We start from the raw sequence: 23761 nt of genomic DNA on the forward strand, positions 1-23761 counted from the left end.
ATGTACTTGAAAATCAGATTTTTTTTTTTCTGTTCTCATTCGTTATGTATAAAGCAACTGCAAATAATATTACACTCATGAAACGTTGGTACTCGTCACTAATTTATCCATTGCAAATTGAATTATGGGTGTCCTTTGAATCTGCACAGAAGTTATAGTTTTGTGCCGACAGCGCACAAACTGGCCTGTTCTCCCATCACGCAGCATTTTGAGGACCTTCACAATGACCTCCGCTCAATCAGTACCGTTACACTCGTATATGTCCGTCCACACACACACACACACGTCTGTCGGGGAATGCCAGCTGCACGTCGCCGCCCTGCACCAGTGCATTTTAACTGCGTGTAGACTGCTGGTTAGACTGGCCACTCTTTTCTCTGCTACACTAAACGACGTTAAAATCCTGAGATCAAATCAGCTGCACCTCTGGGAGCGCTTGTCTATTTTGGAGGCGTCCGTGTGTGGAGAAGCTATTTTGGATGCATCCCCTCAGTGTTGTCATGACTACTCCGGAGGAAGGCCCGATGAGTCTACCTCAATTTTTCAGCAGAGTTTCAGATGACTATTTATAGACGCTCTCCTGTCTGGGTCTTCTGACAAAGCACACATCAAATCCTTCTCCCTCGGCATCAGTTCTTTGTTGCCAACTTTATTCCTTATATTTATGCATTATGTACATACACATGTACACAGTTAGAAAACCTGTAGTGCTACCAATGTAGCATAGAAATGGAGTCTTTTATAATTACAATTGTCAGGCAAAATCAAAGAAAGTGAAGGGACAGGGTGGGTTTGTAAACTGAGGGACTTAATTCAGATTTTCAGCCTCATGAACTAATACAAGAAAAGTTTAAAGTTGATCCAACGTCATTGACTCTTGGAATAGATTGTGTTAGTCAGGGGAGTGAACAAATGGTAAACAGTTTTGAATAGTTTGAGTTGCAAATGCATCTTTTGATTTTTTTTTTAGTAAGGAGCATACCAAAGAAGATATCCTAAGATGAACATTCTTTAAACTCTGCAGTTAAAGTGGGAATTAAACAACATTCATTCGAAAAAGGGGGTCAGACTTAATAAAAGATGAACCTTGATGGAGTTTTGGTTGTACAGTAAAGTTGCAATGTCATATCAAATTTCACTTGAAACCAACGTGAATCAGTAAAAGTGCAGATTAAAGTGTGGATCAATGTTACAAAATGTTTCTGGACCCATACAAAGAACAGTACTGCATGTAAGAGGGGAAGTTATCGTAGAACTCGTTCGTCTTGGAAAGCAAGACTAAGGTGCACCTCGAGCGAGGCTTAAATATGTTACAACCACATGTCTAAAATCATGGACGCAGAATTTAAAAAAAGAAACTAAGCCATTCAACATAAAATCAAGTCGTCTGACACATTGGGGAATATGCTTATTTTCTTTCTGGCCGAGCGTCAGATGAGAAGATTGATTCCACTTTCGTATCTTTTCGAAATGTGAACCTGCAGCTCGCGTTGGCAGCCAGTTAGCTTAGAGAAGGTTAGCCCTGCTGTAAAACCCAAACTTTTTTGTTTTCAATGAAGTTTTCTGTAATTAGTGAGCTTTAAATTGTTTTTTTTAACCTTCATACAGAGTCAGACTAGCCGTTTCTCTGTTTCCAGCTTAGCTAAGCTAACCGGCTGCTAGCTGAAGCTTTATATTTGAGTGTTATTGATCTTCTCCTCCGGACTCAGTTGGCAGTTATTCAGGCAGCGAAAACTAATGCAGTCTAATAAAACAGTCTTGTTCCTCTTATTTAGACTACCATCATTCATATCAATGTGGTGGACAGAATAATAGAAACACCTTCCAGTATAACAACAGAGTTGAACAGCAGTCTCCAAAATGATCATACAATTCAGTTTAAACATTATACCCGTCATGCTAATAGGATTTTTCTTGCAGGACTGTTGTTTTAGACTGCATTATATGAGCTACTGTAGGTGTACCTAATAAACTGGTAGCTCTCAGCAGGACAGCGAACAAGCGTATTTCCCAAATTGACAAAACTACTCTTTTAAACAAAAGACCGCTGCAAAATACAGCATCAAACTCACTTGGTTAGTCAACCGTCAACACAGTCAACCATAGCAGTAGTCTGAAGGAACAAATTATTCAAGTGGTAGCAAGCAAAATTAATAAAAACAATAAAAAATGAAAATGCTCATCACAGAAAGCACAGCTCAGTACAGAAAAAAAAGAATTCTGCTTTTGTGTCATGCTTTATCAAACAGGTTTAAAATATGCATATTTGAGAATATTCATGCATGTCCACACATAAACGACGTCTATGCATAGATACACACATACATATATTTATATATTTATATTTGTATCTATGTAATCAAAATCCTGCCATTGAAAAAGATGCAACAGCATTTACAAAGGAAGTGTACATAAATAGGATGCTGTGGTTTCAGGGTATAGCAGCACGATGGGAGAACAGAATGGTTAAGAGTCCAGATGAGCTTCAGGAGGGATTTGGTCTGTCACTGGTGGATGTAGGAGTCTCTGGCCCATTCCCCTGCCTCACCCCTCTTTTTGGGAGCCACCTCCCCCTCTCGGTCCCTGTCTCTGTCCCGGTCGTAGTAGTGGTGGTGGTGGTCGCGTGCCGGCCGGTGTTGGTGCGAGCGCTGCTTGTTCCGTTCGTTATGGTCCTGTTCGCGCTCCTTAGAGCGGTGGTGTCCCGTGCTCTGGCCGGCCTCCTCTGCCCCACCGCGGTGATGGTGGTGATGGTGGTTGTGGTCCCGGTGGGGCAGTGGCTCGTAACGCTGTTGCTGCTGGGGGTGCCCCTCCCCTAGATCCTCATCCTCCTCCTCCTCCTCCTCTTCCTCCTCCTCCTCATCCTCCTCCTCCTCCTCCTCTTCCTGTTGGTGGAGCTGAGTGCGTGGCTCATTATAAGCAGAGTCCTTGCTCTCTCGGCTCTCTCGGCTCTCAGGGGTCTCCGAGTCCAAAATCTCCTGCCGGGAGAGGCCCCGCGCTCGACTGTTGTGGTGGTGGTGATGGTGGTTGTGTTGCTCAGTCCTGGTGGAAGACGAACGGTGGTGGATGTGCTGGGCTCTCTTGGAGGCCTCAGTCCTCAGAGGCCGCTCCTCCTCATTGTCCTCCCCCTCAGCCTCTGCATCGGCATCGGCCTGGTCCTGGCGGTGGTGGTGGTGATGGTGATGATGGTGCTGGTGATCCTCTTTGGAGCCCTTTCTCTCCACTAACGCTTTGTCTCCTTTCGGCTCTGCAATGCCACCCTGAGGTCAGTAACACATGTCAGTCAGTCGGGTGACAGAAAGCAAATAAACGCACTGCAAACACACACAAACACAAGTCATGCTGCAGATTAATATTCACTTCACCCTTGCTGATTCTGGTGCATATCGCATCTATGCTCACACTCTTAAACACACACACACACGCACGCACACGCACACACTGCTTTAATTGTTTTTAAATCTCCTTTTCTTTTGCCTTATGTTTTGATGCTTTTAATGGTTTTATGTGAAGCACTTTGAATTACCTTGTTGTTGAAATGTGCTATACAAATAAACTTGCCTTGCCTTGAATATTCATCAACCATCCATTGAAGGTTAATGAATCCGGGAGGGGAAATCTTTTAAAGAAAACTTCAAGGTGTTTTGTATTTTTGGTTTGCAGGATCAAGACGAAGTCCTTATGGATTTCTGGCACCTGAAGTGTAAATAACATTTATCTGACGGCCTCTCCACACTCACCACACTCGCAATCACATGTCAAGCTCACTCCTGCTCCTCATCAATATCAGGACTTTCCCAATATTCAGTCTTACATTTCCCATTGTGATGGCAGTGGATGGAGAGAGGGGTAGAGGTTAAGGTATTATACGGCATTAATCAGATATGTGGCATTAGCTGAAAAGTTATGTTATGACACACTTTAAAAAAAAAGACATATTTACGAGTAAGGAATATAAATTAATTGGTTGCAAGTAATCGTGATGTTGACCCACTTCTGGTCTACCTCCTCCATGTTGCCAGCCCACGATACATTTGTACTTGTACACATTTGTACACATTGTACTTGTTGTACACTTTATCCGAATGCTTTGTAGCGGTTTCATCACAATCTCCTGCACCACACTTGTCTAGTTGTTGGCAGTGATGAGTCTTTAACCTCAACACAATAATCAACAAGTTAAAATGTATAAGTTGAATTCAGTCTGAATATTATTATTCACGTCCAAATATTTTAAAGTTACAGCTGAAAATATAAAAGATGTTCATTGCTTAATACAGTCGCACACATAATATTAAATATTACAATTTTATCAATCATTTGTGGAAATTAGTTCCTTCCCTACCAGTCAAAATAATACCATGTTAAGACCAACAAAGCATCTCATCAAATACCATAAATGTGGGTATTGGAACGGACCCTAATCATCATTTACTGCAGTTTTTTTTTGTCTCTCCCTTTCTAGCCCTCTAGCACTGCCTCTGTCACTTCCTGTCCTTTCCAGTTCACCTGCCCAGCTTTGCTACAGGTAGACCCCATCCTCTCCGTGGCCTCAGCTCTCGTACCTGCACGCCGGTGACCGCCGCTGGACCGGAGGGCAGGATGGCTGTGGGCAGCCTGGTTAGCAGTGGGTTGGGGGGGTTGCAGCTGGTGGGGTGGGTGCTTTTCCAGTAGGCCTCCAGGTAATCAGCCATGTGCTCACAGGCATCCTCCAGCTGGTTCTCATCCAGGATGATGTCAAACATCTCCTGGGGAAGGAGAGAAGGGTTCAGACAGGGTTAAAGAAAATGGTCTGTGCTGTGGCGGAATTTCACAATAAAAGACTCTGTTTGAATGAACCCACTGAATTAAACACTAAATAGCATTAGGCATTCATTCTGAGAAAATCTGAAACAGTGATTCCCTAAAGATATGGACTGCTGTTTGGATTAAATTAAGCCTGCATTCTCTCAAGCCTGGGGTGCTTGCTTCATTTTCTAAAATAATAACTAAGCAGATTACTGAAGAGCAGAAATAGAACTGGCACGAATTAGAAAGCTTTAAAAAAAAAAAAAAACTTAAGCCAAAACTGTCTCTAAAGAACAAAACTCCAGGTTGTTTCAAAGACTGCAGTCACTGAGCATTTGTGTAATTTGGGTCCTCTATAGAGACTCACAGGAGGGCACTGAGCCAGCTTGTCAGCGGCCACCATCTGGACATTGAGGTGTTTGGCCTGGGACTTGCCTCTGGACTTGATGAGCCTCTGCAGCACCTGAGGGCAAATGAAGCAACAAGGTCATGGTGGTTGTGTAAAATAAAACTGAATTCAGGCTTCGTGTGGGCAATATTCAAGTCAAGGAAAGTTAATTTTATATTGTGCAGAAACAAAGACGATAGCCTCTGTTGAAGTTAAAGCTCTTACAGGCGGTGAAGGAAGTATTAAGTAAATCATTTTGAGCTTGAACTCTACTTTAGTGAAATATTGTACTTTTTACCCGTCTACATTTCAGATGATATACATGTGATTGTTTCATGAATAACAAAGCATTGTTGAACATTAATCCAGTGGCATTTCAGATGTACAAGATACAAGATACTTGGATATAAGATAACTGGTAATTGTTTTGGTGCAACATGGGAGCTCAGTTCCAGTGCGAAGACGGAGAGAAGTAAACCAGACACCATTACAAGAATGTACACAAAAAGGAAACGCATGTAAAAATAAAACATACGAGTTGTTGGTAAATCCACCAAAGAGACATTTCCAATAAACTTCTCAGATGTTTTTTTATTTAACTCGCCATTTGCCCAAATACAAAAAATTGCAGTTTGCATCCACAATTCTTGAGTTTTGGCCAAAAATGGGTTTTGTGAGGTTTTGACCTTTGACAATCAAATTTTGATCAATTTATCCTTGAGTCCAAGTGGACGTTTGTTTCAAATTTAGGGAAATTCCCTCCCTGCGTTCTTGAGACGTCACATTCACGAAAAATAGACTGAACGGACGGACGGACAACCAAAAAAGATAACAGCTGTAACCAGATCTGAGGCATGAAAATTACAGAAAAGTTAAAAGAAAAAAAAAAGAATCATGAAGCAAAACTCTTTGCAACCCCAATAATTCATCTCACAACCCCTCAGATTTATCTTGAGACCCTTTGCACTCGATTAAAGTTCATCAGACTCAAGTGTTCATCTTCTCAAAACCTGGCGCCTACATTACCCACAATGCAACGCAACTGCCGATAGTTCACATTAAGTAGGGCTTTTACTTGTCATCAGGAATTTTTACATTGTTGTATTTGGTACTTTTACTGCGAGCACTTTTTCCACCACTATTTATACAGTTATATCATAACTTGTATAAATACTTTCAGGCTAGCTGTACATGATATGACAGCAGATTGTAATTGAGAGGACAGGTGGTAGAGAGCAGTTTATTTCTCCCACTGCGAGTGTGATTCACACTGATGCCACTTTGATTTAAAGCTTGCTCCTCATCCCTCTTTAGCTTTGCCTTTTCTCATTTTCTGTTACCCAAATGCCTGTTTGTTTTTTTATTGCTCACTGGATCGTGAGCCTTTTTTTTTTTACTCATGCTGAAGGTTAAAGTGATGAATCAGTCCTCCCAAGCATTTGCTGTAAACATGCTGTATTTAAAAACCACAGCTAGTTTTCCTTCTAACTCGCATCGAGCAGCTCTGTCACCGGATCAAACATGTTAATCCTACTCACCTTGGGAGAGGTGATCTTGACGTAGACGATGATGGGGGCGAGGGACGTCTTCCCCAGCTGTGACGGGTGGTTGATGGTGTCGGCGTCCAGAACCACCAGCTGTAACGTCCGGGCCAGTTCGAAAATCCTCTCAATCTCACTCTGGACTTCAGCTGAAGAAGAGCGGGAGAGTGGGAGTCAATGCAGAGGTTCGACTTTATTTCTTTCCTCACAAGCACAGCAGATACAGCCAGGTTTGTCCTTTATGGATCAATCAGAGCTCATATTTAGTCTTTTTCCGTTTTGTTGCTCTTATCTCTATTTGTATTGTGCCTGTTTAATATTTCATGTATTTATCATAAAGTCCTTTGTGACAATTGTTTTAAAAAGTGCTCGATCAATAAATCTTCACTCACTGGTTGGCTTGTTTCTCTCTGTCAACAGAGACCAACTGTTACACCACACAGCCTCCACTCCAACAGATGACGACGCGAGTGCAAACACTATCCTACAAATATCACAGCAGGGCACGACTCCCAAAATGAGAGGAATCGCGGCCAAGCTTCACGACTTCCAGTCACGACGGAAAACATTCCAACCCAACAGCTCATTCAGACTACGGATGAGTCACAAATTCTCATTTTGTTCACAAAATATTGCAAAATGGGGTGAGAAGATTCCACTCTCATCAAGCTCATGTCGCTTTTGATTCGAAAACATTTTTTGAAAATGTTCATCTGCATCAGAAACAGCTGTGCAAATCTTCTGAATTTTGGCAGATTTCTTTTGGGGAAAGGGAAGATTTCAGGCTCTGAAGAGCACGAAACGGCTCGTTAAGATGATATTCTTGTTAAGATAAACGCAACTGACTGAATAGACTCAAAGTGGCACTTGCTTAAACTTAAAAGCGTTGGGTGAAATATGGAGAGAATATTTTTGTGCCTCTGAAAAGGCAGTAGAGATGGAGGAGCTGTTGCCTGTGGTAAAAGCAGTATACTAAAGTAGTATGGTGACTCTGTGTACTCATATAAAAATGTAATATAATACACTTCTTGCTTCCAGCATACACCTTACCGGGGCTTTCTTACTCTGCTGCAGCCGCTGACTGAAGCTTGGCTTACATGGCAAACGATTTGACGCAGGAATCCGTTTCATTCTAATCACACGTGAACCCACATCAGCCTCGGCCAAATCAGAGCGGCTGCTGAACTTCTTATCTTTCATTCCTAACAAAAGAAAAATGGCCAAGGCCTTCCCGAGGCTGTCTGGATCCATCATTACCGTTGTCGTGAGTTCCTTAAATCATTTCCTTCCTTTTCCACATAAGCTTGGTCTCCTTGAAAACATTGTGAACCAAAACACCAAATTGTTCCAAGGCATTGCGGTGATTTTGTAGCACAAACGTACCCAAGTTTGAGCGTGTGTTGGAGCGTTCGATGATGGCGTGCTTGCTGGGATTGTTCAGGACTGAGCGCTTGGCCAGAGAGATGTCCGCCGTGACGCGAGTGATTGATATTCTGAAACAAAGCACAAGAAAAAATAGTTGGTTGACCTGACATTGTGGACTTTATTTGACATGAGACAGAAGGACAAACATGTAATCTTTTTACGTATTAAGAACAAAAATATAGGAGAAGCAAACGGCTATAAAAAAGACAAAAGACAGAGAGCAGAGCCTGAGAGTTAAAACAAAGATGTAGATAAAAGGGGGATTCCTGTTCTTTGAACATGGATGAGTTTGATTTGATTATTCCGCACAAGTTTATAATTTAAACGTCAGATGAAAAATATTGATATGGTTTGAAATGGGACCATTTAACTGGTTGCGGTTGTTACCCTTTAAACTATGTCTGAAGAACAGGACTCAAAAGGGGATTTACAGCAGTCACTGCAGCTGCTGGTGGTCTGAGTGGATCTGAGTTTTGTGTAACTTCACCGCCTCTCTGCTTCAGATGGGCGGATAGACTCAACATTGAGTGAAGAGAATCCTGCTCGGCTCTGCTCTAGGGCCGCTATGGCCTATTAAGGACATGGAGAGGGCCTATTTAAAGCAGCAGCACACATCTCCAGAGAGCGAGAGAGAGGAGGAATGAGGAAGGAAGCCGGATGAGAGCTTGTGTTTTGAAGAAGAAAAAAAAAGGTCACAGGGAGCCTTACCTTCCCTCGAATCTGTGTTTCAAAAAGTCAAACAGTGCTTTTTGCATCATGTCTGTCACCTGTGGACCGGAAACGAAGGGAGATATTACGAGAGGACAGTTCAAAAAGGGACAGATATTTCCCCAACAAACTTGTGATTGAAATGTCAAGAGTTTTGACGCACCTCGTAGCCCTTCAGTGACGGTCCAACCAAAACCACGGGCCGCATAGAAGGCACAACATCGTACGGAGGAATGTGTTCCGCCTGAAGCGAGGACAAGAAGAAAAACAGTTGCAAACATTTAAGGAGACAAAGTAAACGCTCGGCATCACAAATCACTTGAGGGATTTGGGACAACAATGACCCAGACTGGATTTAAAAGCACTGGAACATTGTGAACCATAAAATGGGACGACCCGGCCGGCCAAATCACGAGCTTTGATTTATGTAACAGGTTTGGCAGTTTACATCACGTTATCGATACTTCAAAGCAGCTTACAGTAAAACTATATTCCATGACGGATTACACATTTTTAGATAAATCCTCTCATTTCATGGTTCTGATGTCGTTGAATAAAAAGTAAAGCTTCGTGACAATAAAGGTTAGTGGGTCAGTGAGAAAAAAGCCAGAGAAGATCAACGGAAGCGACGACTGAAAAACGTGTTAAAAATTAGAAAACGGGTAGAAAGACTTGCTTTAATATTTAATATTTAATATTGTCAAGCAATATTTTACATATTAATAGATTCAGGATTTCTTTGTCCGGAAAATACATATGAAACGTGAAATGTCTAAAAATGTGAAGAGGGGATTTTAAATATGTCACCTTGGGCTGTGGGAGAATTTGGTGAAATCTTCTAACATTTTATAGATGTAATCGATGAATCAATATAAATACTCTGCAGATTAATCGATATTTGTCGTTAGTTGTAGACCTATTTGAAATGTGCAGTCAAAGCAATTAAAAAAGATTCACAATGACTTAAAGGAAAATATTCAAATCTGATTAATTGCTTATAGAATTTGTAAAGGTGACAAGAAATATTTTTTTGACGGAGATTATATTCTTAATGCCACATTTAGACACTCAGGGTCATTTGTATTATTTTGACAGAACTTCATTGTAATAGTTTGTAAACTGCTTGATTATTGTGTGTCTGACAGAGAGGCAGTGGACCTGATGCTGCTCTCCGTATCTGTCCCGGTGTTCAAGCTGCTCTCGCAGTCTGTGTTATCTTTACGATGAGTCGATTTCATGTTCGCTCCTCTTTCTCTGTCCACATCTAAACGTTTTCTCTCTGCCTGACATTTGCTGTCGTCATTGTGCTTCCTTTGGGACGTTGTGGGAACTGATGCACAATACTGGTGACTAACACTTTTTGGGAATACACTTATTCAAACAAGATATAAACAAACTACATATGACATGTCTTCTATTGAGCTTTCAAGGTGCTGGTTCACTGTTTCTTTATGCTAAGCTAACCGTCTCCTTTCTCCAGCTTCATATTTAATAGAAGACATGAGAGTGGTATTGATCTCCCTCATTTGACTTTTCGCAAAAAAGCTGATGGGTGTATTTCTCCAAAATGTTGTACTGTTCCTTTAAACTTAGATCTTGTCATGGCTTATTAAAAAGATGTTCACTCACCCAATCACAAGTTCACTTACAAACACGCAAACAAACAAAACAGAGGACTGCAGGAGCAGTGAGTAGGGTGAGAGCCACAACTTACCGACTTCTGCTTCTGCTTAGCTATGGTGAGACGGAAGAGGAGAAAGAGAGAGGTTCAGAACAGGCATGCATGCTAACGGACGGGTGCACGCTGAGGGACGAAGACGGTGCTGTAGACAAAACAGGACGGGCGCCGAGGGAGGCCAAGCGGGCATTTAGTCAGAGACGTGCGGACGGATAGAGGAAGAGAGGCTTGGGTAGTCCAGACTTTACCTTCTTAAAGAAGGGCATTCGTTTCTCTTTTGCTAGAGGCGACATGACAGTGTTTGGACTGGCTTTAGTGGCGCGCAGGTTGTTGACTGGAAGCTCATTGTCCTCGGGGTCTAAGTCTGTGGCGTCTATGTCAATGGCTACGCACACAGACAGATAAGACCACCATCACACAGATGAACACGGGGGGGTGACAGGTAACGGGAGCAGCAGCACAGAATGTGTGCTACTGCACATTGACAGCAAATGAAACATGTAAAAGTACAATTATGGCCATTAGAACAGGAAAATATGAATTTTATTGCTGATAAAAATACAAAACATGACAAATCTAAGTAGCGCATCTTACCTGCAACTTGAATTCAATGGTTGAAAATAGTTTGAAAAGACTTTTAAGTATAAAGTTGGAGTTTTTAAGTGTGGCTGTGAAGCTACTCACCAGACAAAGGAGGTGTAGATTTCCGTGAGTTAGGAACCACTTCACCTAAACTAGAGGATGAGTTTGCTCCCAATTTACTGGAAAGAGAATAAGTTGAAATCAATCCTTAAGAAGTCAACATACATTTTAGACTCCCTCCGAGTCGAGACGGAGACGTTTGGTGCAGATGAGGGGTTTGTACCTGGAGTGGAACTTGCCCTGTTTGGCTCTCTGCTCCTGGAGGATACGAGTGTTTTCAAGCTTCACTGGACTGGGGATGAAACCGATTTCGCAGCCTTCCTTCACCAGCCGTCCTATCCACCAGTCGTTGTTGAATTTCTACACAGAACAGGTAGAGACAGTTATCTCGAGCATCCTCCTCACTCCCGTCAGCGTCACCGTGTTGAACGCCATCTCTGATTGGAAAGTTCACCTCTTTGACATGGAGGAAGTCTTTCGCCTCAAAGGACACGGCCAGGCCCGGCACGGGGACATCGTCATCGTTACACGGACTGTAGTTGACATTTGTGCGAACAGCAAATGCAACTGGTTTGGTCTGCCGGGAGGGAAAAAAAAGGAGCGAGATAAATGAAAATGTCAGATTGTGTCGAACATATAAATGGTAATTGTATCCTAATATCCTAATCCACAAGAGAGAGAGACCTATTCATTAAAAATGCTTCAGTGCACTGTTGGTGAGCTGTGATTCTCATCGTTGTGCGAGGTTTAAAAATAACCCTAAGTGAGGGATACAAGTAGTCTGATTCATCCAGACTTAGTTTGTCCCGTTGAATGATTCGGCTGCTGAAAGGAAAGGAGATGGACAAAAGGATAGCAGACGATGCAGCGCAAAAGAAAGAAGAAGGAAGGAAGGACTGGAAGTGAGAGTAGACACATTTGTGGAGATAAGAGAATAAGGATAAGATGGAGATAACCAGCTCAAGAGAAGTCCAATCTGGAAGTCCTGGAAGGGAGCGCCATGGACCACAGCCAATTAACACCACACGACGCTTGTCACAATATCACATCACACCATGAATATCTCAATGGACAATACCTCCCTGTCCTCTCTGTGCTTACACTGACTGACTCTGCCCTTGCTGTTTTGCTATGCAACATGCCACATACCCCTCCATTAGCAGCACGCACAAGATCTCATGCCATAAATCCTCCCACATTGTTTCACCTTGAATGCTGTGGATCGATTTGAAATGAATTCTCTTCAGATCCGTGCGGCGGCCTTAGGCTGTACCGAGTGCCTCTTCAATGCACTATTACATGGTGTGACGGAGCCATAACCTTCATTCATCTATGTGGAGAGATATTTACACACTTATCCAAGCTTGCTTTAGGAGAGGAGACTAAGTATGCTAAGTAAGTAATTACAAATGAAGGCCATTGCAGCGACCAGTCACTCAGTAGTTTCTATGATGTCTTATCTACATTAATTGTAATGTGTGTGCACTAATTCGACAAGTCAGATTCTACACGGCATCGAAAGCTTCAGAGACAAAGTGAGAGCAATTCATTGGAATGATCCGTCTTTGCCAGCTTTGAGCTACAATTCAGACACAGCGCAGGAGGAAACATGTCTGCTGGAAAATGGAATGACAGACAAAAGCTCAGCACGTGCATCTAATGAGCACGCTAGCCGTTACACACCCAGCGAAAGACAAGAAACCCATTATACAGACACTTGCTTGAATTAATATGTAAAGCTATCAAATGAGCTGTGAAGCAGGAAGAGACCAAACTGTGCACAGAAGATAGCTGAATTATTCCACAGATTAAAAGGCACCTATCTGAACAGTGCCAGCGATTTGAGTGATTGTGTGGAAGCCAGCCCTGATTGCGATTCCTGTCGCGCAAAGGCAAGCCCGCTCTGCCGTGTGTGTGTGTGTGTGCGTTCGTTTATATGCTGCTAATTGTGGCCCAGAGCAGAGAGCAGGCGGCTGAATCGGCTCCTGCTGCTTCTCATAGTCACCTGGTCAGTCCTTCAGCATTTCCCACTAATCTCACCCCATGATAAGTAAAACAACATGTGATGAACATTATTGTTTTAATGTCGGATGAGGCGGGGAAGTCAGAAATAAGAAAACTTTGCTCAAAGTCAAAATGACCTAGCCAGAATGAGATAGCTGTAGGGCTCAGAAATGAGACCAGAAAGGAAGCAGACGCAGATTTTATTCTTCCAATAACAAACCAGCTAGTGTAACGTTTACATTACCATTTGAGTGATGCCAGACATCAGTCATTCAAACAGAAATAAACCAGTTTTCGTCTACGCAAACACAACTCTGTAATTGTGGGGACCCTCATCGACATACCACATTATCTTGACCCGAGCCATCACAACTACATGCCTCCTGCAAATATGAAAAGTCTGTTTACATTTAGTGGTTCCCATCAAAACACATTGGGTGTATCCTTGAGGTCTATTAAACCGGTTATGCTGTGGCTCATAAAACCTCAGCAAAGCAGTTTTGTTTTTATATTCTGACACATTGCTTTGCTTCTTTACTCATTGCCGTGACCAACTGTCAAGAGTAAAGTCACAGCGCTACTAGCGGTCAATAGCCCTGCACGGAAAAAAAAAAGGAAAAGTCATCACTTTCCACAAATGCTCTCACTTTCAAGGTCTAAAACTTGAATTACGGCCCCCCATAGAGCACATTTCAGTACGCAGGAAGTGGACAGAGTGACCTTAGTGCAGCCGGGTTTCGGATACGAACCTTGGCCTTGTCGAGCTGTGCCTGAGCCTGTCGCTCTGCCTCTCTGCGCACTGCCTCCTTATCCTCCTCAAGGGACACATCGGAGTCTGATGGACGGCTGGTGTAGGAGTCGGCCGAACCCTGCAGAGACACAAACATCAACACTTTAGCGACACACATTTGGGATTCACACTTTAAAAATGACAGGCGTTAGAGAAGCGGGGGGGCTTCACGGCATCTTGAGGACTTCATTTGCTTTGCATTGAGCTTCCTCTTCAAAATAAATGTTCAACTTTTGGAGTCGAGCATCTGATGTGCAACTTACAAATGTGCGAACAAAGCCCACACAGACCGAAGTGTTAAGCTCTGATCATCAAAGGAAGCTGTAGAGGCTGTGCTCAATACAATGAGCGGGCATGTAATTCTACTATCAATCACAATCACTGCAATCACTCTATGTGAATGTGGTTGCAACGGATCTACTCGCACTACTATATTTAGACTCAAACACAGCAAAACACACACGATTACTAAGACACACTCCTGATTTCAGTGCATTGGTGCACACCACCACACACACACACACGTGCATCACAAATCGTGTTACATACGGCATGAAAACTGATCATAAATAATTGTTAAAGTAATACTTGCACGCTAGTCCATAGTGTTTACAATATGCTACACAACTAGAGATCACTTCAAAGTTTAAAAGAAAGAAATAAGAAGAAGAAGGTTTTACATTTTCTGGGTGATAGGTAAATGAAACAGTTTGATTGGATGTAAAATGTTCTTTAATCTTTCCTCTAGAAAGCTTTATAATGTATTCAAAACTTTTCAAACGTGATTTCAAAAAATAGCTTGAAGCTTAAAAGAAAAATCATGAATTTGTTGCCAACCTATATGACGAGTACAGCTGCTTTGATCCTCTATGACCAGATTAAGCTACCACTTCATTTATGTGGGAAAACAAGCAAATTACCAAGATCTTAGTTCACCAAAATGGATACATCTCAATAACAGAAAACAACGGGGTAAATAAGTAAATTTAGCTTTATACGCAGATAGCTTAGCTTAATTTGGCTCTCTTGCTTTGACTGTCTTTAGCTGTTTTCCTTACGGCCTAAACGTATACACATATACACAAATAAATACCAACAAGTCAGATTCTGGGCTTAACATTTTGAGGAGCATGAATATGTTGCTTCTGCATTTAGGCATCGTAGGCCACTGATAACTACAGCTAACTGAATTTAAATACTGATAAAAAACTTGTGTGAAAGTTGTATGATTTCATTTGTGGATGTTGGAATGAATACATTTGCAAATACACTGCAGAACAATGTCCAGTTCAGTTTCAGTTCAATACCAATCAGATGAATTAAAAGAGGGGATTTTGAACTCAGTGAAGGCCGTGTGAGCTTCAGCTTTACCTGTTCGCACGCTACTACGCCACCCACACAAGGTCTTTCATTCATCTCACTGCACCATTACGCACTGCTGTCTGAGGTAAAAATAGCCTCCCTCACTCTGGGCCTGATGAGAATTGCCCAGCCATCACATGCATACAAAGGAGGACGTCCTCTCCACTCACATTACCTGACTGCTGTAAAGCGACTTTACAAGCGCTGTTACCGTACATAATACAAAGTTATTCATATTCATGTCCTCCAACTTACAATGGCACCTGCTGCTTGTCAATTGCCTCGGTGTCTCTCATCCTCCCGACTTTGTACCCGATATAAATAACTCATCTGAACGCAAGCTCATTAAAAATCCAAGCGCTGCTTTTGCCGTCATCACATCCGTGACCATATTAATCTCCCCGTGGCGTTCAAAACACCAACAAGCATCCAAACTATGTGCCAAATGCTGCTCAAGCTGGAGTGTGACCATTCAGGTAAGATATAAATGTCCTAAATTGGCATCGCGTTGCACCTTCTTACAGCTTGAAGCCTCTCTTTTTTACGAGCTACATTTGGCCTTGAAAAGTGCGGGTGATGATTATTCCATCAGGCCGCGGCGAACGACGGGGCGTGATCGAGACCGTCGTCCCAGTGGGTCAGAAGGAGGCGATATGGAGCTCTGCCCAGAAACAGACAGCCATAACTGATGACAACATCCAGCTTCTCATCATCACCAGGCGATACGTAACCGAGCCACACTGACCCCCAAACACTGTGGACTGACGGACGACCCAGAGACGCGCAGACTTAACGCATGCACACGAAACACAGACGACACTCAAAAATCTGCTTACACAGTCATCGGAGCTCTTGACGCGATCTCCCTTGGCTCGTTTCAGCAAGCGGATCCAGGTGGCCTTCATCAGCCACACTGGTCATTCAGTGTCCTGAGCCACTGCCCCCCCCTGCTACTGCTACAACTACACCTGACTGCACTGCTGTGGTTACTTTTGCACCAGCGCTGCAGCGGGCGTCACTGCGCCGGCTACAGGTACATTCAACACTGTGGCAACATGCACAGCCGGTTGCCGTTACTCCTTTAGTGCGAGTGCTACCATCATCTCTGGGTGAATAAATTGCTGTGGAGTTGGGGCTCCTTGTTTCGCTGCAGCTCCAGCTAGCTCTGCTGCTATCTGTAGAGCCACAGCTCCTGCTGCCGAAGACGGGGAATCCACAGGAGCTCTCTGCCCCGCGCATAATCTCAGCAGCTCTCTCTCCCCGTCTTCCCCGGTCTCCTTGAGCGCGCGGACTGCCGCTGCAGGTGCTGAGGCTGACTCCCAGTGTGAGTCAGGTGGCAAGCGACGCTTATCAGCCTCTCGCTCAAGATTTGGCTACAGCCTCAATGTCATCGTCCTCCTCCTCCTCCTCCTCCGCTGTAGCCTCCCTGTGCTGCTCCACAAGCGATGGATAACAGCAGTTTATCCACACGAGTCCTGGCGCGGCCGCCTGCGACCGACTCTCCTCCCGACGCTAATGAAGCTGCTGCCTCTCAGGTGCTGCAAGCTCCATCTACCTCACTCTCTGTGTCTCAGCCTGTCAGTGCATGTCCTGCACACTCCTTCAGGGATTCTGCCTCTCCACCTTCTGTCTTTACCCACCCCTCCTTCTCCGTCACTCCCCTCGTTGTTGTTTTTTTACCCCTCACAGTCAGTCCATCTGCTCGTTGCGTCTCTGCAGCGATGGGATGGGCACGTGCTGTATGGTTAGTTTATGTGTCGACTGTGTGCATGCATGCTGTTTTGTTCTTTTTAGCTGTGAGCGCACTACATTCACCCAGATATGAGCCGTTTATAGGAACAAATAAGTGGCATAGCTTGTTTTCCTGCAGAAGATCGGCTCACTTTTTTTTTATCATGGATCATATTAGAGCTGCAACTGATAATTATTCTCATTATTGATTCATGCACTGGTTCTCAGACATTTCCTTTCATGTCCTTCTTTGGAAGTGAAAAATAATTCACGCACACCCCCTTCCCCTGCGTTCAACATTTATATCCGCCAGTAACAACAGTGGGAGACTTATCTAGAACACGGACTGGATGTTCCCTTTTATACTTCTGAATGGTGCTCAATAAGACACTAAACACACAAACCTTCAGAGCATAATACACTTTCTCATATTTTGGATTTGACTGCAGAGTTTCCACCTGAATACATTTGCATCTACATTTTTTTTCAGATTAATTGAATGTCTAGAGCTGAATAAATGAATAGTCTGAGTACGTTTTTAACACATTAGCTGGTACCAGCTTCTTAAATGTGTTTTTTTTTTAAAAAGATTTCTTTATCTTTTATGCCTTTTGTAAATTGAACATTGAGTTTTGAACTGTTGGTCGGACAAAATGAGTAATTTGAATCCACGTTTTTCCCGATTTTATGTCAAACCAACTGAGAAAATAATCAGCAGCATCAGTGATTACATCCATCAGTCATCAGCTGAGTCAATTGAAATGAATTAACATTACAAGCACAAATGCGCCCTAATGTAGCCCTAATAGTGAGTGTCGTATGTGTACTGTATCCTTGTGTGTGAGACAAAGACATCTTCTTTTTTGAAACCCTCACTTCTTCACTCTCATCATCGGGGACTCGGGGGTGAAATCTGTTCTAAATCCTCGCCTGTCAGCTCAGCGGTGATTCATTACATGTGAGCGGCACAAAGCCACACAGGACAGATGAGAATAATTACGCCGTTAATTAAAAACTTCCCATCCTCGCAAGAGGAGCAGCCGAAGTTAAACTCTGCAGACGGATTATTCAAAACGTCCCTTTCGTTTGCACTGCTGCACTGCTGACGCACGATGCTCCTCGGTCTGACCCGTCATGAGGTCGCGTGAGGTCAGAGGAGTCAGGGATCGGCCCGTGGGACCAGCGGTTGAAATGGACTCGCTGGTTCACGGCAAGCAGTCGCTCCCCGAGGAGCACCAACTGTAGATCAAAGGATGACATGCTAATCAGTGGCGCTCATCATAACCAATCAATGACACGCCTCCATCTGCTCAGGGTCTTCCTAACTAGACATGTGCACTTAAAAATGACATGTGTTACATGAAAGGAAAGGCTGAGGGAAGATAATGTGATTTTAGCTCATTAAGACCAATTGGCCTAACAAGGAAGGCAATTACCTGAGGTAGATTATGTTTTGAACAGAAATAATGGGAATAGCAGACAAGAACAAAATGTATCTTGTCCACTCTTAACATCAAATCTCTCTAAGCACCTCGACCGCAGTTTAGGACAGGAAACAGCGCACCAACCGACAGCGTTGCTAAGAAATGGTGCGATGGTCACGTATGTTTCAGTAAGGTGGGTTGACACTAGCCCGGAGAGGTCTCAGGGCGAGGCACAGATGCTCCCAACGTGGAGCCCGAAGAGGAGGGCGGCGGAGCTGTGAAGGCTGCACTCGGATAGCAACACTGAGGAAGACGCAGAGCGACAGAATGAGCCTCCGGCTGCCAGACAGGACTGACCTCTAGACCCGCTGCCACACTGATACTGACAGCACTGTGTCACCCACACACAGGCCACTAATAATAATCTCACAGCAGTGTGATACCGCTTACACCCAGCAGACTGAGAGTCACAGCTCCATTCGTAGTAGCGGGGTTTAAGTGTCTTGACAAGACAACTCTGCACGGTTGACTCCTTTAAAATAACACTTTTAAATCGTCCAATTACAGGATGCTCTTCCTGTTAACTCCCCCTATCTACCATGATCCGAAAAAAAGCTGCGAATCTCATCACATTTGCCAAACAAAGCGTTGATATCAAACAGTTTACGAGAAGTGTTTTTTTTTGCCATACGAGCAGTGTGGCTCTTGGGATGGCCTTTTCTGTTTTATTTATTTATTTTAATTTATTTGCCCACTTTGGCTTGTGGTCAGCAGAACTCTTTTTGATTTGTGCTAATGTGCTAAATTCATGCTGAAACACGGCATCGCTAAATGGTCAACCTGCTCCAATAAACGTTGCAGCGTTACAATCCCATCCACTCCTGAGCAGCACACTACTTCATGCGTTGGTTCTGAAATTTGGAACTGGACTTGACTCGCGTCCTGCAGAATTGTCCATTATTATACTTCCTCAGGAGAATTGGCTGCAAATCTGCACCAGCGACAGAAGAGCCGAACCGAAGAGTCTTCATGCGCTGGTTGGTATTGAAAGGGCAACGGTCCTGTGATCGCTCTACCGCTCAAATTGATTCATTTGGACAGAGCTCCTTGCTGTAAGACCACCAATGACCTCTACACGCAGCGGTGGCACGGCGATCATCACACTACTAGACCATGACAACCCACTGTGGCTATTACCACAGCCAAACAGGAGGCTGTGGTTCAGTCACTGCGGCCTCCTGCAGCTGACAAAATCACTGATCGTGGATGAAGCCGTTAGGATGTGAAAGCTTCCACTTTCATTTTTAGCCGCTACAGGAGCTACGCTCTAAATGTGTCCACTGTAAAAATGGACAGCTGTGGTCATGCAGAAAACAACGGCCATGCACGTGAGCTATAAAGTGCTCTCATGGTCAAGAAGTCCTTGTCAAGACTCCTTTAGTTATTTCTATCAATGCTTTCAGTGGAGACTGCTGATTCTTTCCTTCCACCCAGGAACACACTGCACACTCCCTTTCTGCTCCATATCTCCCATTCGCACTTCTTTTCACCTTTTTCCACGTTTCTTTCAATCCCATACTGACCCCTTACTCTGCTGCTCTCGTCTCCCGTCTCTCTCTCGAGATTACAAATGGCCTTCTTGCCTCTATAGTTTGATATTTCTACACAATAATCTTTGGTATGTGTGACTATATAGTGACTGACGCATTTTGCAGTCACTGCTGTTCTTGTCAGGATGTCCAAGATCAAGTTTTTTGGTCCACAATCCCGATTTAATATTGCATATCTGCTAAAACAGTCTCTAGACGATGCTTTTATTTTCTTAAATAATAAAGCTGCACAGTGTACAAGTATATTCAAGTTAAAATCAATCCAATGTATATGCTTGACAATTGAGCAGCTCTGCATTGCATTAAAAAACAAATGTCAGCGTTCAAGCTGTTCCTTGATGTTTTACAAGCGTCTGTTGCTGTGGCGCAGCCTTTGCCCGAGTTACCTTAAGGAACTGTATTCCGTTCTTTATTTTCGTTGTCTCTGTATCTTTTTTTTTAACGGAGATTACATTCATTAATTACTCTTATTGGCGTTTTTTGCCAATATTGGCTCAATAGGTCAATATAGCCGATAGAGATCAGTTAAAGAAAATGCCTCGATCGGCCCTAACACTGATCTTTGAGATTGGATCGGGTTAGACGTCTCCATCCAGTCACCTTTTTCCAGTGATGGAAGTATTAATTAGGACTCACGTCAGCAAATATTAACATGTTAAACATGCTCAACTAAGATGGTGCTAGTAAACGCGATGCATCAGTAAACGTCCATGCCATACACATCTAAATGGTGCCATGCCATAATTCTGCAATGGAGTAAAAGTAAAAATATTCCTCGGTTTAAAATGATCCAAACAGCCAAAATTCGGAGGGGCGTCAGCAGTGAAACTAATGGGCCAGCGTGGTCAGATTGCACAGTAAAGCTCACAATATGCATCACGATTGAAGAATGAAGATCGCTGCTCGTGCCAAGTCATGTTCAGTTCTGGCTGACGGACCGTAGCCGACCGCAGAGGGCCGACAATGAGCCGAGCGAGTGTGCTCGCAGTTCCTGGCTCGGCATGACTCATTCTTGGCTGGAAACAACCATCCCGACCATCTGTCCATCACTGCCACTTCCCTCAGTGCAACATAAAGTCAATTAAATCGTCGGCCCGCAAATGTTGTCCCCTTCGTCACACAGAGACAACGAGAGCAGACTTGACAGCCAAGAGTGAAAGATGTGTGACTGCTACAAGGACTGGTTACTAATATTCAACACAGAGGAATTCAAAACTAAGTGAGCATGAGAGCGAAAGGGAAACAGATTGTCGGTACATCTGTGAAAGAAATAAATGCCTGTGAGAGCGAGGGAGAGATGTGGAGCGAGATAGAAGAGAGAGGAGTAACGATCCCTCTGGCGTAGCAAAAGAAGGATTGGCCGCATGGACGTCAAGGCGACACTGACAGGCCTATGAAAAAAGTGTTTACCCAGCATCCCATGTGCCAGTGCATTAGATAAGTGCATCATCCCATCGGAGGGATGGACTCACTGGCTGTCAATCACATGAGCTAAGAGCGCACCGTTGCTAGCTGTAAACTTAGAAACCAATCGCATGGTAAGCGTTCTTTGAGTTCGGATCACGACATACCTGATAACTCTTGTTTCTACTTTCGAGTCAGTCACATCGTAGAGGTAGGGCTGTGCAAGAAATCTATTATTGTATTATTGAACAATTCTCGTCTACAACAGGGTTTTTCTGTGTCGACTGCTGTTTTCAGACGAAAACAGGAAAATATTTCACCACCATATCATTTACACACACACACACACACACTCAGATACAAAAACAAAACGACAGAGAATCTTTGTTTGGCTCATGTGGCTGAGACAAAACTTTTTGTGGAGGTCAAAGCCAAGTTCTGAGCCGTTCCCCGTACATGAAGAACCGAGCTTACCCCTGCTGTTTACTTTCTTTCCCTCGCTCTGCTTGTTAACCACAGTCTCAGCTTCCCATTTAGGCTAGCAACGGTCACGCAGCGGTGCTCCCAAATTCAGGCAAGATGTTTAAATGAGCGTCTTCATCTCAAAAACAGCACACCGTGAGAGTCACAGTGTGCATTGTGAGCACGACTCTCTAACCAATGTTCAGTCAAAGCAGCGACAAGGGAGAAGAATAGGAAGTGTGTAATTACGCCCCTTTAAGTCCTGCACTAATAACCTCCATTCTCCTGCAGAGCGAGCCCGTCCTCTTTGTTCAGAGGGTAGGGGGAAAGAAGCGTGAGGAGGTACAGCCCAGTTAAGCTCAGAACAGTGTAAAAGGACACTGTTTGAGCAGCAGAAAGCATGTTAACTCAAACTTACCAGATCTGAGTCCTCACTGCCGGAGTGATACATTGCTGCTCTACCCGACTCTCTGCGGTTCAGCCCGGCTGGGAGAAAATCTCAGCTGCTGCCCATCTCCTCTCGGAGCACAGGAACTCCTACCAGCCCGACTGGTTCGCTTCTACAAATCCCCCCCCCCCCTTGTCCCCGCTCCAGAGGGGAACGGCTTTGCCTCCGTAGCCCGGGCAGTGAAAGTTGGAGCCGGAGGAAAGAAGTTAGTTCCTCTCAGACCTTCTTCGGCCTACTTTGGTCCCTGAGAGGCAGAGAAAAGATCAGCGTCTTTCCCACGCTGGGAGAACACTCCTTCAGAGAGGCGCAACCGTCCTCCAGCCCCAAAAACAAGCCCCCCCTGCCCCTCTCCCCTCCCACACACACACACACACGAACACACACACGAACACACACAGCCAGTTAGGAAGTAAGATCTCTGGCCAACAGGGCTGGCCTGAAAATTCCAGAAAGCACCAAAAGCAGCTGCAAAAGCTTTTCATGTCTGAGTGCGAGTGTGTGATCTGGGGAGTTTACATGTGTTCCCTTAAAGAGGTGACACTCCGAGGGGAGGAGGGCTGAAGGATTTCAACTCACTGTATAGTCTCGACACATGTTGTTGAGACCAAAACGTCAGGAAGTAATTATCTTCACTACATCGCCGAAAATGCTATATTTGCTTTCATCATCAAGGGGACCAAAGTCATTCAAACTTTCCGTTTGTTTATTCGATGGTACACCACTAACCTTACATGAGACAAAAGGGAGCGCACAACATACTACCAACCCGTACATCTATAAAATTAAAGCCGTATAAAAGTTGGTTTGGTAATGAAGTGACGGATTTCTCTTGCCAGTCGGAGCTCCAGTTTAATCAGCTGGTGTGCTTCTAAGAAACTGTAAAAAAAACCACACATTCACGTAAAAGAATCTCTTTGCCATCAGCCAATGTGACGCTGTGATGTGCGTTTTGTACGCTGCTGTTACGTCACAGCTCACGTAGGCTGAGCAACTCAAATATACTATTAAAGCTGTAAAACATGACTCAAAAAAAATGAGTTGGAAACGGTCACATCTGAGTCACGAGTTCACAAAACAACCGCAATGACCAATTTACATTTTCCTGTCATAAAACAGGAGCAGCAACAGAGGAATGCGGCTCCGTCAGAGGTCACGGTGGAGCGACTGAGCAGCACGGACGAGAACCAGTTCCATTTCATGCCCAACTTGTAAGATCACGCAACTATAAAACTACAAGCTCTGAGCTTTATTCGACATCCCCGCAAAGCCCAGATTTGTATTTTTTCAGTGGGGAGAAAATGTTTTCCGGGCGGCCCATCCTAAATCCTGGATTATATTGTGCTTGATCAGGGTTAACCC

The 23761-nt window shown here is 43.9% G+C and overlaps 1 protein-coding gene across 1 annotated transcript; it reads right to left on the minus strand.

The window, feature by feature from the left end:
• Positions 1–737: 737 nt before the first annotated feature.
• Positions 738–22509, minus strand: cacnb2a (calcium channel, voltage-dependent, beta 2a). Its single transcript, XM_079292193.1, has 13 exons — positions 22373–22509; positions 13921–14040; positions 11622–11744; positions 11391–11527; positions 11210–11286; positions 10774–10910; positions 9011–9091; positions 8848–8906; positions 8098–8207; positions 6712–6863; positions 5153–5248; positions 4563–4745; positions 738–3257 (listed from the first exon to the last, which is right to left on the minus strand). The coding sequence occupies exons 1-13, from the start codon at positions 22403–22405 to the stop codon at positions 2505–2507; spliced, it is 2061 nt and encodes a 686-aa protein (XP_079148319.1). The 5' UTR covers positions 22406–22509; the 3' UTR covers positions 738–2504.
• Between the last annotated feature and the right edge of the window lie 1252 nt (positions 22510–23761).

Source organism: Melanostigma gelatinosum (assembly GCF_949748355.1).
Source record: "Melanostigma gelatinosum genome assembly, chromosome: 20".
NCBI classification, from domain to species: domain Eukaryota; kingdom Metazoa; phylum Chordata; class Actinopteri; order Perciformes; family Zoarcidae; genus Melanostigma; species Melanostigma gelatinosum.